Source organism: Telmatherina bonti (assembly GCF_933228915.1).
Source record: "Telmatherina bonti genome assembly, chromosome: 12".
Taxonomy (NCBI): Eukaryota; Metazoa; Chordata; class Actinopteri; order Atheriniformes; family Telmatherinidae; genus Telmatherina; species Telmatherina bonti.
The window spans coordinates 32,014,050-32,036,276 of NC_136610.1; the positions used below are offsets into that span (position 1 = coordinate 32,014,050).

General features: G+C 41.0%; 1 protein-coding gene across 1 annotated transcript in view; it reads left to right on the top strand.

Moving 5' to 3' along the window:
- ablim3 (actin binding LIM protein family, member 3) overlaps positions 1–18,983 on the top strand; it is a 43,528-nt gene extending 24,545 nt beyond the window's left edge. The window contains exons 4-23 of the mRNA XM_079250298.1: positions 1,916–2,031; positions 5,554–5,680; positions 5,837–5,930; positions 8,997–9,084; positions 9,166–9,224; positions 9,314–9,385; positions 11,174–11,335; positions 12,428–12,457; positions 12,550–12,676; positions 13,068–13,163; positions 13,486–13,536; positions 15,951–16,085; positions 16,259–16,329; positions 16,572–16,740; positions 17,635–17,664; positions 17,998–18,053; positions 18,198–18,264; positions 18,374–18,384; positions 18,501–18,581; positions 18,829–18,983. Of these exons, the coding sequence (XP_079106424.1) occupies positions 1,916–2,031; positions 5,554–5,680; positions 5,837–5,930; positions 8,997–9,084; positions 9,166–9,224; positions 9,314–9,385; positions 11,174–11,335; positions 12,428–12,457; positions 12,550–12,676; positions 13,068–13,163; positions 13,486–13,536; positions 15,951–16,085; positions 16,259–16,329; positions 16,572–16,740; positions 17,635–17,664; positions 17,998–18,053; positions 18,198–18,264; positions 18,374–18,384; positions 18,501–18,581; positions 18,829–18,942 (1,756 nt within the window). The 3' untranslated portion in view covers positions 18,943–18,983. The remainder of the gene's footprint in view (positions 1–1,915; positions 2,032–5,553; positions 5,681–5,836; positions 5,931–8,996; positions 9,085–9,165; positions 9,225–9,313; positions 9,386–11,173; positions 11,336–12,427; positions 12,458–12,549; positions 12,677–13,067; positions 13,164–13,485; positions 13,537–15,950; positions 16,086–16,258; positions 16,330–16,571; positions 16,741–17,634; positions 17,665–17,997; positions 18,054–18,197; positions 18,265–18,373; positions 18,385–18,500; positions 18,582–18,828) is intronic.
- Positions 18,984–22,227: the final 3,244 nt, after the last annotated feature.

The following is a 22,227-nucleotide window of genomic DNA, read 5'->3' on the forward strand; positions in this document are numbered from 1 at the left end:
TATTTGTCACAAGATCGTGGTGGTTTATCCTGTGTTTTTGTCTTTTTAAGTTCATCGGTCCGATTAAACCCTGGGTCATTAGACTCATCTGCCTCCTGCCTCTTGAGTCTGCCTTTGGGTCCACTTTTTCCCTCTTACTCTGACTGAAAGAGGCAAATCCATCAAATTTACAGCTGTGAAAAACTGATGCGCTCTTTCACTTGTAAAGTTATAGATATCAGGATATTATAAAGAATCATCTGCTTCTCACCAGTTTCGTAGTCTTGAGTATTAAGCTGTGAGTTAACTGAAAGCCAAGGAGGAAAGACACCATCAGTGATCTCAGAAAAGCAATAGTTCCATCCCATAAATCTGGAAAGAGTAATACGGATGCTTCCAATAAGATAGTCCATTGTTTTACAATCAGAAAGAGTATCACTTAGAGGAACATTTTTAAGACAGTTAATCTTCTCCGGCGTCGTCAGCCCAGCAAGTTCACAAATCATGCCATCCTGACGCAAACTGCTAAAAGCAAAAAGCAAAAGAGATAGATTTCAGATCAACAGGCCTCAGTTAGGGCAATAAATGTTAAAGTTAATAGCAGCACGGCAAGAAAAAGAAGAAGGTTTTCAGGCTTTCTCTCTTCTTTAAGGCATTGTGGTGTAGAGGGATGATTATTTGCACATATTCTGCAACCACACATCCTGGACATCCTTGGTGTCATGGAGTTGTCCATGAATTTCTCTGTGTACCAAAGTTTTCTCCAGTCAAATGTGAAGCCATGTGTCTGAATGTCAACGCTTGGCAAGAAGCAGGTCATGCGACAGAGTAATAATCCCAAACACAAAGTCCAGACTGAAATGCTGCAGAGGTTTGTTATAAACGCTCTGGTTGAACACATTACCAAAGGTTATTCATATATTCATGAATTGATTTTTTTCCACCACACAAAGTTCTAAATCTTCACTTTGACTTAGATATATGTGTATATACCAGATCCTCCCACATGCATCGACTAAAACAGATGTTAAAAATTCCTGTATAGGCTAAAAACCCTCACAGCTGCATCCTCTTGACACTTGACATGCTGGACTCTGAACATCTCTAAGCGAGTACATGGATGTACTGCACTCATGTCTGCTGAATGCGAGACTCAAGCCTCCCTCTGGGTCTTGGCTTTGGCTGCGGGCCTTGGCGGGGGAGTAAAAGGATTACTGTTGTCTGTGTCTTTTAAACAGCCTTCCCTAAGCCTTTTAGCACCCCATTCATTCTTCCATCCTCCCCAGTCATAAAGAAATCAATCTGTCTCTCCCAGAATGAAAGGAAAGGGAGCCAGAACAGCGCATCGTGTAATGGTAAATTTGATTTTTATAGACGTTGTCTTGCTGTCATGTCCTCTGCCTGTCACCGTGTAAGTGTACGTTTACTTTATTGTGGCATGGCTGTAGAGCTGTAGGAGGAAAATGGGGGTCCACAGTTGTGTCGGGAGTAAATTAGGCCTCATGAACCCGACAGCGACACAGACAGTTAAGATCAGTATTCACTCCACGGAGTCTGCCTAATAAGTTTTTATTCTCACTGAGAGAGCTGGTTTTCCCTTCAGAAGCCTGTGGCAGCATCACATTATCACCTGTTTAATCACAGAGAAGCCAGGTGCTCCTGCTACAATCAACATCCTATTAACCCATCGTCTCAAATGTTTAGAAATGTATTTTCAGCCTCATTGAGGATGTCAGACTACATTTAGTTTGTGTCAGAAGGAATATGGCCTCTCTGTAGGCTGGTCCTGTTCCTGTCACCGCTTATGTGTTATTTCAATGTGTCCTGTATACTTGGATATGAACACTTTAAAACACTGCAGGCATTTTATCTCCTTTTTTGCTTTTGTATCTAAACCTTTTTGTGTTTTTTTTTTCTTCTATTTTTTCTTTCCCAGTAAACCCTTCCCAATTGGAGACAGGGTGACATTCAGTGGAAAGGACTGCGTGTGCCAACAGTGCTCCCACACACTTGTCAAGTCAAACGAACCTATCAAGATCCATGGGCCCAGCCGTAAGTCCAACGTCTGCCTTGCTCTGTCTGCTCTGCTTAGGGCTCCAGGCACTGGTGCTCCGCGTCTAATGCAATGTGTCCACGAGGGCCATTCAGCTAATTTAGACAATCAAGTGTCTGTCAAATCAGTCGTCAGGCCTGTCGTGTTGATCGAGCCGATAATTATGCACAAAGATGGACTCGTCATTCATTCTGCGTTGTCAGCACCGACAAGCAGAGGATTTTTGTCATTTTTGCACACTCGCACATGAGCTAAATCGATGTTTAACTAAGTAGATGTTCAGCTGAGATCTGGATGTCATGGGAGAGTTCACACTCTCGGTTCTTTTTGTGTAAAGTCAAAGAATGATGAACTACATAGCTTGCAAAGAGTGAAAGTGACTGATAGTGAATCATTTATTTATTGAGTGTGGAAAACAGACAGCAGGCTGCTGTTCGCTGGCTGTGCAGTCAGAGCAGATGGTGGAGAAAGGGTGAATAACTGTCTCCCCCAGATCTCTCCATTCAGGAGAATAAACTCCAAACGGCTCCCTGGGTACATGTTCATCACTCTGCGTTATGAGGATGCACTTTGTAAAACTAGACTCCGAGTGGAAACGCTAGATAAAATACACAGCCTTGTCTTGTGGGCAGCATATGATGTTAAGGAATGTGTTTTTTATACTGAATAGTATTTCACCTAACCCCTAACCCTAACCCTAAGTACAAAATAATTAGTTCAGGGAAAATATCCAAAGCAAGAATTGAAAATAGATAGTGGAAAAAGAAGGTACTCCATCTGCTCTAATGTTCTGTTTTCATACAGCAGAATTACTCGGGGTATAAATCACCAGTGTGATCATGATACAGTACTGTATCGATTTGTTGGATAGCGATTTGATCTTTGCCAATATGTTAAAGTTAGTCATGATCTGAATTTATTTCAGTTTGATTTAGGATCCACTGAGATGAAATGATATCACAGGTAATTGAACACAATTACCGGTAATGCAATTTGAACATCATTTAACATTTTTTATTCCTGAGCTCAGATATTTTGATTCATTCATTTAAATTTAGAAGTTGTTGTTGTCTTCGGGCTTGTCCCTTGTCCGGGGCTGCCACAGCAAATCATCGCACAGGGGAATTGGCACATGTTTTACTCCAGATGCCCTTCCTGACGCAACCCCTCTGCATTTATCCAGGCTTGGTACCGGCCCTCAGAGAATAATCATGTCCCCCTCAGGACTGCAGCAGCATCGGGGAGCAGGACTCAAACTGCAGACCCTCAGGTCACAAGACTAGCATCTCTGCCACCTGAGCCACTGCCACCCCGTATTAAAATTTAGAAAGCAAATACCAAAAAAATATATATTGTATAGGCTAACAGGCTAATAAAACTAGTGTGCTTGATAAATGATATTGTATCTTTTTTTTTTTTAACAATATTTGAATATTGAATCAATCCCATTGTCTCATTAACTGAACAATATATCAATGTAGATTAATGTCTCGTTCCACCCCTATGAATTACTACTAAAACCTTTTTTTTTTTTTTTTTTACATTCTTTTTTTAACGTTATCAGACGTCACACTGAGGCAGACATAGTGACTGAAATAACATCGGGTTGTTGTGCCTGTTTTTCCAGCAGTCACTGATTTTACAAGTTACTGATTTTCTCTGATGAGGTCACCTAGGAAAGCCGAAGAGTTTAGATTTTTTGTTTTTAGTCAACATGAGCAGATCGCCGCTGCAGCTGGTGAAGGAGGAAAACTGAACCTGAGAGGCTGTGCTGGTGCCACTCCTCAGCAGCTCTCATTCAGGGTTTATCCAACACATCTTCACAATTAATGCTCGTAGCTTTTTGAAAAGAATACGGCTTTCAGTTTATGTTTTTATTAACCAGTAAGCTAAGGAAGTCTTTTTGTCTTTGTCAAAGTTTTATTATCACATCATAATCCTCTGAAGCAAAGACAAAAACATATTTTATTCTATTCCAGGAATGCTTTTGTTGCTATATCATAAGGTTTATTGTGGGGGATGACTTTACATGATACGTCTTTTTGCCAGTTGTAGACCTTAGCTGTACATCCTGCTTTTTACCCAGTCAGTACATTCCCTCCTAATTCCATTGTAAAACCCAATCAGTGTAATTTTAAATAGGTTTGTCTCTATGTTCTTTCATTCAAAGCCATAAATGCTGGTGAAGCAGTTCCACGAACGGACAAATAATTACTGTCAGAACTGTGTAAATGAACTAGTCACTAGAAAACATTTTACACATCAGATTTTGTTCCACATTGATGCCTGCAGTTCCATCTTACATTAGGATGTCACAAATTTCTTTCCTCCCTCATTCAAGTGAGTTTTTATGGTACTACATTCAACCGCTGGTTGATTGTCAATGAACTGATTCCTATTCAGTGGCTATAATGGGAAAATGTAATGACTCAGTGGAAAAGCAGCAGCATACACCTTCAGTCTGAAGCTGAAATCCTGGCTCTTTATACTCAGCACTATTGCCACAGTTAAGATTTATATCTGCTGCAGAAACCTGACTCTATCCCACTGCAAGCTTTTTACTGAAAAACCCAGTTTCTCTTGGCTGACAAGGCAGAGTGGAGCGGTCCCTGACGACTCGCATTCTCTTAGGTGTTAGCGGACCAGGTCAGAGAAGGTTAAACTAAGTCAAACGTTTTCCAGACAGAAGCAAATGGAGGCCCGAACTTGTTTCAGTTGTTTTACTTTGCTGTCAGGTATCATTTGGTTCTTCTATTTTCTGACGCTGTGTGTAACGGTCACACCGACTTGGGCAAACGACTGAAGCCATGCTATCATGTCGGGTATATGGACTGTGTATATGTGCATGCAAGAAATGATATTTGACAGTGTTTACTAGGGCTGTGACGATATGCTTTTGTCCTGATTCGATTCCGATTTTTTTGGGTGCCGATTTGATTTAAATTGCAATTCTCACAATTTTTTGATATTGCTGATTTTTGTGGATTAAAACCAAAAAAAATGTACAAAACTTTTGTTTTGCTCGACATTTTCCTTGATTTCAGTCAAGAAAAAACAACACAGTAGCCAGACCGTCATTGTGCTGCTTTAATGCCCAAGAAGACAAGTAAAAAGAGCAATGAAAACAACAAAAATGACAAAAATTTTATCATGGATTATCTTTATTTATTTGGAAAAAAAAAAAAAAAAAGTTTTTTTTTTTTTTTTTTTTTTAAATTGATGTTAAAATTGTGAAGCAAAAAATCCTGATACTCGATTTTTCAATTTGATTTTCCCACCCGTAGTGCTTACAAGTAAGTTATTTCTCTGAGCCAATGCATCCATCATTAGCGCAGATGTTTATTAAGGAGGAGTGGAAGAGAAATCTATACTCAAGGGCACAATAGGTTTTCTAACATGCACAGCTAAAGGTTAAGTTTTACTTCCCTCTGTTTCTCACCTTCTTGTTCCCCATCTGGTCCACCTGAATTGTTTGTTTTTCTCTGTCCATCCTTTTCTCTGTCTCTCACACACTTCTCCAGACTGCGCTGGATGTGGAGCAGAGATCAAGCAGGGTCAGTCTCTTCTGGCGTTGGAGAAACAGTGGCATGTCAGCTGCTTCAGATGTCAAACCTGCAACATGGTCCTTACTGGCGAATACATCAGCAAGTGAGTGCATAAATAGGGGGGAAACATGGACGTCTGTTTATCTTTAGATGTCTCACTTTTCAGCTCTCTCTTCATATCCCATTTCTCCAGATAGGTTACAGTAAACTGTGCATTTCACACACTACAGCAGTTTCTTTCATACTTGCTGTGTTGTAGGGATGGAGTGCCATACTGTGAGGCAGATTACCACGCCCAGTATGGGGTGAAATGCGAGACCTGCAACAGATACATCAGTGGACGGGTTCTCGAGGTGAGATTTTTAGCATGACATGATGCCAGCAGACTCTGAGCCGCACACAATAGTTGCACAGATCTGCAGCCGTACAGAAATCCAGATTGGAAGACAACAGTGGCAACAGTGTGTAATCAGTGTTATCAGAAATGAGCAGTCCTATTTTATCCTCAGGTCCGCTTAAGCCCCACTGTGCACCAGGGACCAAGCGACTTAAGATTGTTGGATAAAAACTTCAGCTTCATTATACTCAAAAACAAGTTTAGCTGGAGCTTGGTAGCCTGCTTCAGCATCAGAGCATATCTACCTTTCCAGTATTTCGTCTTGAAGCCGAGCCAAAAGCACTCTGCACCAACAGTTGGCCAAAGGCTGGGCTGACTTCTAACATTTTTGTAAGGAAAGAAGAGCAAAAAGGGAGCTATAAAAAGATTAAAGGGTCAAAAGGGAAGGAAAAAACATGGTAGAAGGGTAGAGGGAAGAGACACATTGCAAATTCTGTTTTGACTAAAAAATGCCCATTTGTGCTTGTTCCTGTAAAGGAGTGGGCAGTGAAAGGAGGGCAGCAGAGGAGAAAGAGAAGGAGCTGAGGTGATGCGTTTAAGAGAGGAGGGAAAAGGAAATAATGAAGGTAGTGAGGTGAAAATAGTGAAAGTGCAGATGCTAATTAAATGTTTTGGAAGAGTCTCTGGAGGTTGTCTCCTGTCTCTTAGAAGCATGTGTAGCAAAACTTTGTCTCACGCACACACACACACACACAGAAACACACAAACGGGGGCAACGTTGTCCCTGTGGTCCTTTGCTTGTCAGAATGGCTGGTGTAAAGTGCTTTGTTCCTGACTGTCAGCCTCTCTGGGCTATTTATAGACATGACGACATGTCAGCTTTTAAACACAAGTCTCTCTTTCTTTTTCCTCTATATCTATCTCACTTTATCTTTATGAGCATGTGTGCCTGAGCTCATGCATACTCGCTCTTTTCTCATGTCAACTCTTGATGACAAAGCGATGCACTTATTTACAATTCAGCGTGTGACCTATCTGCTCACAGGTCACATCATTTAGATTTGTGCCCTGCACACACAAACTAGAGTCCATTAACATGAATTCAAGTGAGTGTTTGGGAATTGTGTATTTCTTCACTGTTGTATGTCAAACACCTCAACTAATGTGTCCATTTCAGCTTCCAAACGGTACCTCTGAACTCCAACTAACCAGACCCAGATGTTATTATAGCAATGCTTAAAACCCTGCAAGACTGCTGATATCCTGTCGCTTATACTGTCAACAATTTGTCGGAAATGGTAGCTTGTTATTCTGTGGGGTGAAATATGATTGATATCTTAAGCTTTTGGTAATCGACAGAAGTATTCCAGACATTTATATCCCATCCAACATGCTTACAATCCAATGATAAAACACGGTGTTTATTCTGAGAATCTACATGGTAACTCCTCAAAGGGTGATCCATGATAACACGATTATCACATTTTCATGTAAAAAAAAAAGATCCTCATGTAGCAAAGAGACCTTTTATTTTGAGCCAAGAATTGTCACAAAGTCACTTTCTGTCAAACTTTTGACCAATAAGATAACTTAAATTGACAGTAATATCTAATTATGAGCAGCATACAACCAACAAATGAGTTATGTCTTGCTGAAATAAACAAAAATAATGGTCTGTGGCTGGAATATAGTCAAGATTTTTTTTTTTTAATGAGAAAATAAAAATTATTCGAGTTTTATTTTTTTTTTTTTTTTTTATTGAAACCAACAGGTAAATGATATACAAAATTGTAAATGACAAAAAACACTGTAAAGAGATTAACATTTTCTCAGGTAAATCTTAGGTATTTTATTCTCCAGAAAGCAAAGACTTTAGAGGTTCATATGAAGTAAAGAAAAATGCTTTTCACTAATGATTTGTGTTCTACAAAGTACTTTTAAAAATAAATCCTGTTCTGTTTTATTGGCCTTTATAGAGCTGTATCTACGATAAATTAATTTTCCATAATATTTATCCCACAATCTGAAAACTGAGGCTGTCCTGAAAATATTATGTCTGCATTTAGACTGTGGATTGAGAATCTGCCTGCATTGTTGTTTCAAAGAAAATAAGCAGAAAAAAAGTAGCAAAACATTGTTCTGAGTTTTAAGGATTAACAAGCGGAAAATGGAGACACAAAGAGAGGAAGTGGGCTCCTTTGTTTTATTCTACTTCTCATCTCAATTCTACAATAAATTTAGCAGCCTATTACTGCCACTGCAGAGAATTGAGAGGGGGTCATTAGGAAAACGGTACCAGCATTTGCTTAACTGAGACCATATGACTACAGACTGTAAATGCTCAGCTGCTCGGAAAGCAGAGAACGGAAATGATGCATCCTCTCCCGCGTTTCCTTTCGCGGTAACCTGAGCGGCTCGTGCAGCTAGCCCGGGTATCGTTTAAGACACGGCTCAGATACAATTAAGATTCCTCCAGCCGGTCTCGAAGATCACATAAAAAAGATTTACTATATGAAGTGCAGGAAAAGTCAGTGCTGCATGAAATTGCATAAGATGACACTTCACCACACTTCAGCTTGCATGCTGGGTGTGTTCCCTTAGCATAGTTCAGGTCCACTTGTCAGCGGTGCTTCTATAAATAGGAAATCTCTAATGGTGTGTCAGAGAAGGCAGAGGTGGCGGGACGGGGCCACACCTCAGCCATCAGCCTGCAGAGACATGTGTGAAGAAGCATCAGACCCGTAAAGTGCAACATTTTACTTGTCCGTTTCTCCTGAACCCTCCACATACGGTTGGATGTGTCCCCTCAGGATGCTCCGAATGTCTAAGGACATGTTTCACATGCTTGTGTCCTTCACCAACCTGGCCCCCCTCCTCCTACATAACACATTCTTTTCCTCATGTGAGTGACCTACAGGGATGTTTGCTCTAATTAAGGCAGAGGGATAATGGGTGGTGGGTTGTGATTCCTGTATGAAGCAGCTACAGCCTGCTGGTGGTCGAACATATGGGAAGAATGACTGACTTATGTGTGTACTCTTCCATATTAGAATCAATGCTCAGCCAATCCTCTGTTCCTCAGGCGGGGGGAAAGCAGTACCATCCATCCTGTGCGCGATGCGCCCGCTGTAACATGATGTTCAAAGAGGGAGAGGAAATGTACCTGACAGGTAAAACTCAACTATTACACCATGCTGGTGCGGATGTAGATGCACCAGCGCTCATCGCTTTCCCGTACTTCTCTTTCTCAGGGTGTGAGGTGTGGCACCCTTTATGCAAGCAGGCGGCGAGGGCGGAGAGGAGACTCAGGGTGAGCAAATAAAAATGTTCAAATAATAAAAAATATTCTCATTATATGCATTTTTTCATTCTCTGCCTTCCTTTGTCTGGACATCACAGCACAGACGCCTGTCAGAGACCTCCATCTCTCCGCCAGGATCCTCCATAGGCTCTCCCAGCAGAGTTATATGTGTAAGTGACCTCCGACTCTCTCGCTTGGTTGCCGCTTATTTCTACCCTTAAAGTGCTTTTGCTGCACCAGAAACATGAGCAATACCCAAACAAAAACCTGAACAGTAAAGCACCGATAAGCGAGGCTGCTCACTCCCTTGGCCTGTTCACTTGTTTGTGTCTGACCTCTGTCACCATCGGCTGTGTTGTGTGAGTATTTCCTCAAGTAGCTTGTTGTTACAGGGCAAACAACAAGAGGAAATAACACTGAAGATGAACTCACTGCTCGTGTGTTATATCTGCATTATCCATTTTCAGTCCACAGTGTCTAAAATCCTGCAGCACTGCAGGCTGGATCACTGTAGAGATGCTAATTTCTGCGTATCAGATGGTCCACAGTTGTGGTCCACATCAGTTCTGTGACCCACAGAGTTTAACCTCCTGAAACTGGTTAACAGCTGCAAAAACTAATGCCCAAGATATTAATATCTTGTACTGACTTTGGTGCTTTGCTTTATTGAATTAAGGTTTTAAATGAGAAATTAAAGGTTGCAGTTAGATGAGCCCTTTTGGGCTTCAGTTTTAATGAAAACAGTCAGTTTTATTTTTGTTTTTTTACAGGTGATAACTAATTTATCATGTTTTAGCTTATTTTAGCTTTACAAAATATCAAAATAATGAAATATTCGCAATTAGAAATTGACATGCAGCACTTTTAGTGTAAGACACTTTCTAAATTCTTCTTGGATATTTGGCTTTTGTCTATGGTAGGACTGAAGGATTTTTTAGATATCACAGCAATGACTCAACTTTTTAACACATAACATACTTTTGTTTACATGGCTGTTTTATTTGTTGCACAATTAGCTTTGATTTGTTTTTCAGTCACTGATCCTCACGTTGTAATTCTCACTGGGGATCTGAGGCTTAGCTGCAGGATTGGGTGGTGGCTGTCTTATTCCTCCATCTGAGCTGTGAAAACAACCAAGTTCACCTGAAACAGAATCATTTAGCTGGAGTAATGTTTAGTTTAGTTTCATTTAACTTGTCTGGCTTTTCCATTATTCTGTAATTTGGTCAATCCATCAAAGTTTAGAGCGACAAACAAGTTAAGGTGGCAGCAAGTTAAGGTTCAAATGAAATGATAAAGGGGAATTTTAATCATCACTGATTATAAATGAATATATGTATATTTTTATAAGCCATATGTTCACCACAGCTTGTGTTTTGAAGCATAGATAGATGTTCAGAGCTCAGAATGTGAAGGTTGTCACTATCTGCACTGCAGAGTTGGACCCGTTCCATCCCTTCCAGAGGTTTCAGCCTGCTGCTGGGCACTCTGCTGAGTATAGCTGTACATGACGGCAGTATTAGCATGTCAAGGGGTTGTCTGCATGCATGCAGGAGTCACCGCTCTCTGCTCTGCTTTTCCCTCATAATCGATGACCTTTCTGTTTAAGGTGATGGATGAGGGAGAAACGCAGTGTAAGCAGGCTTGTCGTCCACACTGACTCCACACCTCCTCACTGTCTCTCTGGCTGTCTTTGCTTCCTCTGCTTCTTTCTCACATGTGCGGGCTGCTGAAGGTCAACAACATACAGTGCTGTCAAGTTCTCCTGCTTGCATGTGTCCATTTGTACTCATGTGTGCTTCATCTCCTTAGTCGTCTCACACGTCAATGATACTGGTGGTGGAGTTTACATTGTACTCTGTAACTGTGCATTGTCCATCCAGTTGATGTCGGGTCTTGTTGCTGTTGTCTGTGTCTTTGGTGTGTGTGTGTGTGTGTGTGTGTGTGTCCTCTTCCAGGCCAGAGTGGAGAATGAGATCCTAGATTATAAGGACCTAGCTGCCCTGCCAAAGGTCAAGGCCATATACGAGGTCCAACAGCCAGACCTCATATCCTCCTCATACCAGCCGTACCACAGATACACCTCTGATGACAGGCTAGACAATTACTGCTATGGGGAGGTACTACTGCAACACACTCTAGGCCTAATGTAGATTTGCTCCTATCATCATTGTGTTCACAGGATGATTAAAAGTATGTATTGTTAGAAGACATCTGTTTTGTAATTTTTCAGAAAAATTGGCTTTTTAAATTTTAATTTCACACTTTTTTTTGTGTCCCTCTTCTTTCATCTCACTTCATACTACTGGAGGTATTTTGTCAACTTTCCACAACAACCTCTGTTTAAAGATAACGAGCCGGAGGTGTTTACTTCCAAACAGACTGTTTGTTTCAGTAACATTTAGGCCACAGGATGAGTTAAACTTGTAGGCAAATGCTGCTTTCTTGACATGATGCTGATAAAACAAATGATACTACCCAATGGGAAAGAAACACTCCAAGAAAATGAAAAGAAAAGAAAGGAAAACAAAATAATTCCACTTTGTCATTAACATCAAATAATTATGTGTCAGGGTTTGAAGGTAAAATACATACAACCCCAATTCCAAATAATAATAACTTAATCACAGTAAAGCATTAGAAAAAAAGATTGGATGCTAAATGTGAGACATTATTTAATGAGAAATATTAGTTTCTCATAAGTGTGATGATAACAACATGACTCGATGCAGCTGAACAAGAAACAAAGGCTGGAAAAGCCGAACATGTTGCATGTAATTTAGTCAGTCTGCATCTGGTCAGTAACATGATTGGGTATGAAAAGAGCACATTAGAGAGGCAGAGTCTCAAAGCATTAAAGATGAGCGCAGGATGACTAAGGTCGCCACCTTCATCGCGCCTCACCTTGTTCTAAAGAGCCAGAGAAGCTCATCTCTGCTTCTTGGTGTAGATTTTCTGGTGACTACCAGCAACAAACCAGTGCAATGTCCACATCTCTGCACATGCCACATCATCTCACAGTCTCCCTCTTCTTCCTCCACCCACTCATGAAGACCTTTAGAGTTTTAAACTCCTCCACTTGAAGCAGTGACTCACTGCAAAACATTTAACATATATTTATTTTATGACTTTTACTCAGTCCCAGACATACTTGCCAAACTTTCTCATAACTCCAGTCCAAAAGATAACCTTTCTTTCTATCCATCCTGCAGTCACTTGGAACTCTTTCACCCTATTCTCAGGTGAGAATAATTGCCTCAAATGTGAGTATTCTCTGTTCCCCGCCGCTCCACCTGTTCCTCTGTCACTGAGCCCACCTCCTTTGTCTGTTCAGGACTATGACAACCTGGATGCAAAGCAGCATCTCTGCTCCAGTCCAGGTTACATTGACTCTCCGACGTATAGTCGTCAAGGCATGTCTCCCATCATGCCTCGCTCTCCTCAGCACTTTGGCTTTTCAGGTAAGAGAGATGGCTTTTATGCAAACTACATGTCAAACTAAACCTTTAGCAGGCATCGGTCCGTTGGTCATATTTGTCCGTTTGTCATCACGCTTTAGATTCACCATCTGTTTGCAAGATGTCAGAGTGTTTGTTTGGCTGTCTCAGTCGCTGCACTTTGCTTCTTGGTTGTCATTTCATGAAACTCTTGCACGTGTGCAGTGACTCTAAGTACTGTTATCAGAAGCCTGTTAACAAGTCAATAACGTTTGTCATTACACAAGTGGAAAAGTTCAGTGTCAGTTTTGAGATGTACAGAAACATTTTAGCTGTTTAGTTTCCATCTGCATGTGACGAGGCCTTTCCTCATGCTCGTGTTTCCTTTGCTGTGATCGGCTTTGGCTGGCTGCAGGCTCTGAGAGCGGCAGAAGTTCACCATATTACGGCCAAGAGGGGCGGTCAAGCACACCCACCACAAACCAGCCCCCTAAACATTTTCATGTACCAGGTAGGACTCCTCATCTCCACCATCACAACAAGTCTCAGTGCTCAGAGAGAATATGTCATCAGTCACTACTCACTAACTCAAATCACTCAGAAATGTTTATGTGGGAGCTAGAATGTGTGGAAATGTGATTAAGTTGTATGTCTATACAACACATAATCGCCCAGGCATTTTCTCCTCCTCATGCTGCATCTTTACCTTCTTTTATCTTCCTCTATACCACCGCACCTTGTACCTCCTCTTCCTTTATCCCAGCACCAGTTCACTTTCTCTCCTTCTTTGCTCCTCCACGTTTCACCTCTTCATCTCCTCTTTCTCTCCTCAGCCACAGGGGACCCCAACATCTACAGGAAGCCTCCCATCTATAAGAGAACGGGTACAGTGCAGTTAGCCTCGCCTTAGCCTGCCTGTCCTCCTCTTAGTTTAGTCAAATTTTTTTGTTTGATATTCGCTGTAGATGTTTTTACTGCCCTCAGCATTGTCTTATATTACTATAATTTGCAAATAAAAATGGATGAATGGAAAGAAAGAATCTGTTAGAAGAAGCACAAAGGCAAACAGAATTGAATAAAAACACCACCAGGTTTTTTCTTTTTCTTTTTTCCATCAGTGTCTAAATGCAGAACAGCAATATTTCATGTGCATGTCACAAGCATTATGCATAAGCCCGCTGCTGCGTGTGATTCCCAACAGGTTCTTGGTGGCAAATGAGGATGGAGCAGGACATGAGTGAACAGTGGGTTTGCTCAGGCGTGACAATGTTCAATACATGGGACTCTGTGGACACACATTTGACCAAAATAGAACAGATGCAGCAGAACAGAGAGCAATGAGAAGCCGAATTATAATTACAACTGGTATTTGCTGTGGAGTCATTTAAATCAGTCAAGCTTAGTTAGTCAGTGGTCAGCGTGCGGCTTATGGAGCTTTCAGTTTGGGTTACTAGGAACCAGGCATAACCTGAAGACCACCGTTGTCCTTATTGTAAAATAATCCATCCAACATAAGCAAGAAGAAGGTCCAAATTGTGCGCATTAATGCCGTTGTGTGGTCAAACGACATGATGGCAGTTATCAAGACTTTATTTTTTCCTTTTCTGCAAGTAATTAGACTCAAATGCACGTCATCCATCTTGGTTGAGTATGAAAATGCAGAAGAAAGAGACTCACTTGTCACATTGCACTTAGAGAAGCTTTTCAGCTGAGAGTCACAGGATGTGTCGACTGAGGATAGTTTACTTTCTGTTGTTGCATGCGTCTCTGTGCTGTACACCATGTGTGAGTTAGTTACTGAACACTGTGTTGACCCTCTTGTGTTTCTCAGCTATAAGATTAGTTCATCACTGGTCATGAGTTCATGTAAATTCACATTTTCTGTAAATGGCAAAGCAGTTATTAACATGTTGAAAGCAGTGAAAATATTTCAGCTGCTACAACCCATTTAACATTAACCCTCTCGGTCACATCAGTCTTATTGATCTTAGTTGTACTTTATGACTTCCTTAATAGCTATTGATTATTACTTTGTCTTGTTTCAGCACTAAACACAGTTGATTAACAACCAAAGCCACAACAATTGAAACTGTCGGCCAGTTATGTACCAATCAGTTAGCTAAGTTTGCTACCTGTGCGGAAAAAGAGGACGTTCCACAAGTCGTCTTTTCAGATCTGTCCTCATCCTCCGTACGGCGCAGCAAAGATCTTATATTCTCCCATTCCCCACTGGGATGCTGCAGTAATGTTTCCCTTTTCTTTTTGCCTCTTTTTTATTGCATCCAATCACTTTTATTCACTTCCCTCCACCCTCTGCTCCACTTTACCCGGTGACCTTGCCACTGTAAGTATCTCCCTCCTCTCGCTGTTCACCGACTCAGTGGATAGATATTCCACGTCTTTGTGTGTGAGCTTGCTGTTATGTTGCTGACGACATGTTTGTGTGCAGATTTGCTGTTTAGTTTAGTTGAAAGTACTGTATGTGTCCCGATGATGAGAATGTCTGGCACAAGTGCCATTCATCATGTGTATAGGAATCCGATGGATCATGGGTCGGGGCCGGCGTTGCTAATGGCTAACAGAATGAGGAGTGATCTGTTTGGCATTACACTGCATGTTACCTCCACTGACGTCCATTGACTGTTCTTTAGTGCGGCGTGGCATCAATATCATGGCATCCCAATGCTTGTGAAGTGGCTGTCTGCCTCAGGCTAAGCTGTAACTGAACCCACTGTAATGCAAGTTATTTTCCAACCATTGGAGGAAATATTGATCTCCTCTGACAGGAAAGGTGGATATGATGACTGCAAATTTGTAGTGTTGAAGTGCTCCCTTACTGTGTATCTTTGTCATGTTTTACTATGAGTCCCCTTTGCTACGCTGCAGTGGGCTGTCTGACAGCAACTGAAATGTTGGGCATTTCTGTTTCACACTGAGATCTAATGAACACGTCAGTGCCAGTCTCATGATGTTTCTGTTTGTTAAACGTGAGACCAGCTTGACATAACATTTAAGGCAAGGCAAAGCCTGGTTAGCAATGCATACACGGATCATGCTGCACTGTGTCTTGTTTATGTATTTTTGCCATCTTTATGCAAAGCTTTGCTAACACATCTAATGAGTCTAGATTCATACTGAGAAAAAAAAAGATATTAAAATGGTATTTCTATACACACACACACAACTGTCAGCAAGTAATTAAATAATATTGTCTGACACGTTGCACTGTTTGTTTCTCTGCATTCATTTCCAGAAATCTGTTTAACATTGTCTCTGAAATCCTTCCATTTCTTTACAGACAATCATATGGACGCAGCCACCAAAAGCAGGACCAGTGAGGACATCCTCAGATCCTCCCGACTGTCCACTTACTCTCCAGAGCCATACACACAGTCAGAGTGTGACTACTATCCATACACCAGCTCCCCCAGGGGTAAAGAGCTGCTTTTTTTTTTCCAGTGAAGCACACACAGAAATGGGAATGCAGTTCCTATTGTGGCTACGTTGTCATATTTATCCGCTCCCTTACTTTGTTACTATGTTCCCACTCAAAGCTCAATATTCAAACGAGGGGAATCTCTTTTATCTCCTCGCTCTCTCTCTCAGCCTATCGGGCGCCAAGAAGACGCTTCTCAACGGGAGGAGATGAAGACGGCTGGAGTCAGAGTCTTCAAAGAGTAAGAGCTTCTTTGTTTTCTGTATTTCTTCAGCATCAAATTTAACTAAGTTCTTTTCTCAGAAACACCCCAAAAATTATGCGGTTTTTTTTTTGTGGTTTTTTTTTTTTTCCGCTGGTGCGGCACCTTGGCTGTCCCTCTTCACGGCGCCGCTGCTGTACATCGAGTTAGCGGTTTTTCCTGACATCTCTTTCATTTTTCTCCCCCCCCTCCTTCCTCTTCCTCACACTCCTTCCCTTCAGATTGGGAGTGGCATTGGGAGGATGATCCTAAAGGAGGAGATGAAAGCCAGATCTGGTTCCTATGACAACGACCCCTGGGGCAGTGCAAGGAATTCTCGAAGTGGGAGCAAGGAAACGCTCAACACAACAGGCTACAGCACAACGGTGTACAGCAACACCATCAACGGCTGTAAGGATCAACCCCACCCCCTCCTCTACCTGCTTTTTTCTGCAAGTTTGGGAACGTCCACAGCTCTGACTGGGATTCTGTGCGGTGATGCCCCTCCCAGTGTGATCACATGTTGCCACAGGGGATTTTTATTAGCCTCAATATCTGCTGTCACTAGGGTGTGAGTGTAGGGCAGTGAAGTTGTCTGTGCAGGTCAGAGAGGGTCATGGCTGCTGCAGGGCAGGTGGCTTATTGGGAAAGAAAGCTGATGAGTGAGCTATGGGCCAGCAGTAGCACAAGATGTAGCCTGTCACAGCTGAGCAGATGTCTGATCAGGATTATTCTCAATATTTCAAGGGAATGAAACAAGTGTGTTCAAGCAAGTGTGTGAAAATGTCAAATGTAATATTAAATCAGACCTGAAATGGGTTGAACTGTGTCTGTATGTAAAGGTCAAGCTTCACTGATCATGTCAGGATTCCTTATTTTAGCATCTGACATCCAGACATCAGCCTGTCCGCACCGCTGTCAAATTATTTTCTTTTCTTCACTCCGTCTCTTTCGCAGTCCTTCTGTGGTTATTATGGCTTCTTTTCTTTTCTCCTTCCAGCATGAATCACTGTGTTCTACTCCTCTTCCATCCAGTTATTTGAGTATCTATCTGATGCTTGCGCTCATAGTGTGTGTCCCAAATCTTGTTTTATTTATGGGGAGCAAGATCTCTCATTAAGGCTCAAATGGGTTGGAGCGTGAGTGAGAGGGACCCACATGGGTTTTGTTGAGAGGCAGTGAAGGCTGTTTCTTTGTGTGTGTACTTTAGAAAGTTAATCAAAATTTGGCAGCCCTTTTCTGTTTTTTTTTTTGTTTTTTTTTTTGCAAGCATTATGATTGTGTTTATATGTGTTTATTTCACAGCTCCACGATCTCAGTTCAGCGCTGAAAGTGGTGAGTTTATTCTTTTCTTGTTATATTGTCATTCTGTAACTTTTCTGTTCATTTCTATTACTGAAAAAAGAGCTCATTGAGGAAGTTCTTTCAGTGAAGATTAGAAATGAATCATAAATCATCTAATTTTACTGGATTTACCATCCAACCCTCGGTATCCTGTGCACACATCTGGAACTTCAGGATTTGTTTTTGTTTTTGAGTCTGCAGCGCCATCTTCTGGCACTGACTGGAAGGAATATAGGATTTAGATAAAGCAGACTGCAAGCAAATGAATTGGAATACAAGCAGCTGATTTTAGTTGTTTATTGCTTCTGTTGTTTTACATTTTAGATTTTGTATGCAAGTCAGCTTCACTACCAGGATACGGACGCAACGGCATCCAAAGGGTGAGGCCGCAGTTAGCGTGGCATTCATGAATTTTCCTGTAATGCCTCCTTTTAATGTTTTTATCTTAATTAAGCAGTTTTATTAGAGGAATCCCATAGTGCTGGTGCTTATACTAATCTGACTGTCCTGTTTGGCACCTACAGCCTCAAAGTGCAGATTGTTACCAGTACCAGTATGAAAGCAGCAGCGAGGTCAACTGGGGAAGCAGAGGTAATTTTAATGGAATTTAAAACACCAAAAGCCTTTATTAGATTGAAGTATTTAATCTAGACTTTTTAATCTCTTGTATTTACATGAATCTTGTTCTCTTTTCTTCCAGCAGAACACAAGGTAAAGTTTTGACAAAGTTTTCCATAAGCTGCCTTGTATGTGTTGTATTATCAGGGGAATTGGGCAGAAAATGAATAAAATGTTTGTAAAGGGTGGTTGCATCTCCTAATCTGCAGATTTACCCCTATGAGTCGCTCATCGTCACCACAAGAGGGCGCAACAGGCTGCCCAAAGACGTAGACAGAGCCAGGCTGGAAGTAAGTTATGAAGAGGGGTTAAGACTTCCTTCATTTAGATAGCAGTCGGGTTTTGTTTTCTTTGGATTTTATTTGTAAATATTATATGATGATGCTGGTGTGTGAATGAGTAAGGTTGAAAAGCATTTTTTCTTTTTTTTAAGTGCAAATTATCATCATGTAACTCTAATGAAATTGTATCATAAAGGAATGTTTTAGGTTTAGATCTGTCACGAGATAAAATAGTATCTTTCTCCCTATCTCTTAGCGCCACCTGTCGGCAGAAGAGTTCGTCCAAGTTTTTGGGATGACAATGGAAGATTTCGACCGGCTGGCTCTATGGAAGAGGAATGAGCTAAAGAAACAGGCCCGACTGTTTTAATGACAGACAGACTTGTGTTGAAAACTGCCATAAGAGGAGCCAGAGCCCGGCTGCTGGGGGGGGGAGAGATAGGGAGATTTCCTCTCAGTTACACTGCCATGCCTGAGAACCTGTTCTTAGAGCTCCTCACGTGACAAACCAAATTCTGGTCACACCAGAGTGGACTTGTGGGATACGGATGGAAGGCCGCTGAGATATTATGCAGCGTGATCTGGTGCATGGTTGCCAGTGCAGCTCTGGCCGTGTGCTGGAGCGGAGTGTAAGCAATAGAGACTATCATACTGTAGTGTTGTGCTTTATTTAAGACATGAGTGGCCCCGATAAGGGCCCAAGAGCGTGTCTGTGACCAGAGCTGTAGTTCTAAAACATGATGAGGAGAATTTTTGGCTTTGCCTTATTTGTTATGCTCTCTTAGTTTTGACTGTGCAGCACCAGCAATCTTAAATGAGTAGAATGTAGATACGGTATATCATTTATGACACTTTATCAGTGTGAATGATTAGTTAAGAAGAGTGAGTTTGAGCTGAGATGCCACCACTTTCCTTTGGATGCATTTTGTTCACCTGTTTCCACTTTTGCTTTTTCCACATGAAACAGTGTCCCCTCTAGTTTACACAGATGGATACAGAATGAAAAATAACCTGAGGTGGATAAATCTTTTGCAACTTTTTGCTTGTCCTGCATTGATTTGCTTGAAAATTTAAACCAAAGTGGGGAGGAAATCTGCAATTAATAAGATCATTTTCATGTAATCCTGGTTGAATTCACAGTTAAAGATCACCAGTAGTTGTAGCTCACTGTGCAGCTGTACAGTAACCTTAAAGAATATGGGATTCAGTAGACTGAACATATGGTTAAAGAAATGCCAACTCCTGTCCTGTTTTCTACTCACGCAATAGAACTTTGACTTTGTGTTTTAAGATGAGCATTGAAGTCATCCATAAGTTACATTTACCATTATTTATATTGTTTCAGAATTATAATTTTGTAGCGACAGAGATTATACTCCCTCACAAAGATGCTCTGCAAGGTATTTAACTCGCTGACAAAGATCCAGGGTTGTTACAGACTTTCTTCCTTTCAACACTGTTATTTTTGATTTTGTCACTAAAATTAAACTGCAATTCAAAACGTCTCAGTTTTTTTTTATGTGAATGTAAATACCATTTATACTGTATATAAACAACAACAAAAAACAAAGTGTGTTCAGTGAGAGGTCTGATGTAAGACTGAAAGATACAGAAGATCATTCCTGCCAGCAGCCATCAGCCTCCGGAACAAGACCTCCTGAAATTAATTATTATATACTACAATGTTGAGTTTCCCTTTGGGGATTAATAAAATATTTTTCCATTTCATTTCATTTCATATACTGTATGGAGCAGCAGTAACTCAGGAGGAAGAGCAGTTGTCTTTTAGCTAGAAAGTTGGGAGATTGATTCCAGGCTTCCCCTGACTACATGCTGAGGTGTCCTGGGGCAAAACACTGAACCCCAAGCTGCCCCCTGATGTGCCTATTGGGATATGAGTGTGCATGTGAATGGATGAATGTGACAAGTAGTGTAAAGCTCTTTGAGTGGTTAGCGACTGGAAAAGCGCTATATAAGTACAAGTCAATTTCGCATGTAATTATCATCATAATAGGTTTTGTAAATTATTATTATTATGTTTTTAACGCATGGCATTTTGTCATGTACACTTGGTCATGGTGACTTCTTCAAACTGAACATCTGAATGAAGAAAAAAATGGAATTTCTGTGACTTGGTTGTTGGTGACAAACAGACTGGTGTGAGTATTTAGGCTGCTAACCTGCTGGGATTTTCATGCACAACCATGTCTAAGATTTGCAGAGAACGGTTTTGAAAAAGTGAAATTATCCAGTGAACAGCAGTTGTCTGAATGAAAATGCTTTGCTAATGTCAGAGGTAAATAGACATACTGGGTTGAGATGATAGAAAGGCAAGAGTAACTCAAATAACCACTGGTTACTTACAACCAAGATAAGCAGAAGAACATCTCTGTACACGTGTTGAATTTTCAAGTAGATGAGCTGCAGCAGAAGAAAACCACACCAGAAAACTGAGGCTACAATTCACACCAGAGCACAGAATTAAACAATAGAAAACAATCTGGGAGTCTCTATTTCAGTTCTAACATTCAGTTGATAGGATGAGAATTTGGGACACTTTGTACCAATTAGAAATGGATTAAAGAAGAAAGCCTACATGAGTGTTGTTGTTGATCATGTCCATCCCTTTATAACCACAGCGTTGCTTTTTCTGATGGATGCTTCAACCAGGATGATGTCACAAAGCTCAAATTATCTCCAACATCATGATGGGTTCACTGAACTCCAGCTGGTATCCACAGTCACCAGATCTCAATCTTATAAAGCATCTTTGAGGTGTGTTGGAACAGAAGAGTCATCCTGTAGCGGCTATGTGCTGATATTATGTCATTTATATCTTGTATACTGAACTTGTCATCAGTGGGAAGTAGTAAAGATAATCCACACATCCCAGACGAGTAATGCTGGATGCTGGACTGAAAAAGTGGTGCAAGACAAAACAAGTAAAGTTAGCCCACCAGAAGCTGCTCCTTAGAGAGGTTTATTACAGCAGTTTTATAATAAAACTCTCTAAGCAGCAGCTTCTGGTGTGCAGACTTAATTTTTTCATCTCGCCATCAGCCAGATCATTAAAATGTCTTAGGTTTTTAACTGAAGTACATATTTTGAGAACTAGATTGGACAGAGAAAAATAAGGTTTATTTTAGTTTGTTGATCTGCTTGATACAATTTTAAATTAAACATAATTTTAAAGGTTAAACATGGTACATTACCTGCCAGTCAACTCTTTTCAAAGCACAATATTAAAGGCAGAGATGTAATCTCAGCAACTTTGGTGAGGATGACTGGATCAAAACACGCCGCTTATCTGGAGACGTGTGAAAAGAGGGAAGGTTTGGAGGTGTGATCAAATGCAAACAGAGACATCAAAATTTGAACTTAAAGGTTATCAGACAACACAGGTCATCACAGCTTGCCATGTGTTCCCACAGTGGGCATATAAAGGAGGCAGCCTGGTCTGAATGAAGCATTTTCTTTTGCATCACGAACAGCATGGTGTCTATGTCAAATTTATCCAGGAAACAATAACTAGTACGAGCATTATCTGGAATTCCAGCACAGTGGCCTCTCTGCTGCATACGTTTACCTGCCACACAGGAAAAATGTGATCAGGATTGTTTGGAGGAACAGAGGAAAGAGAGGGTGTTGAAATAAC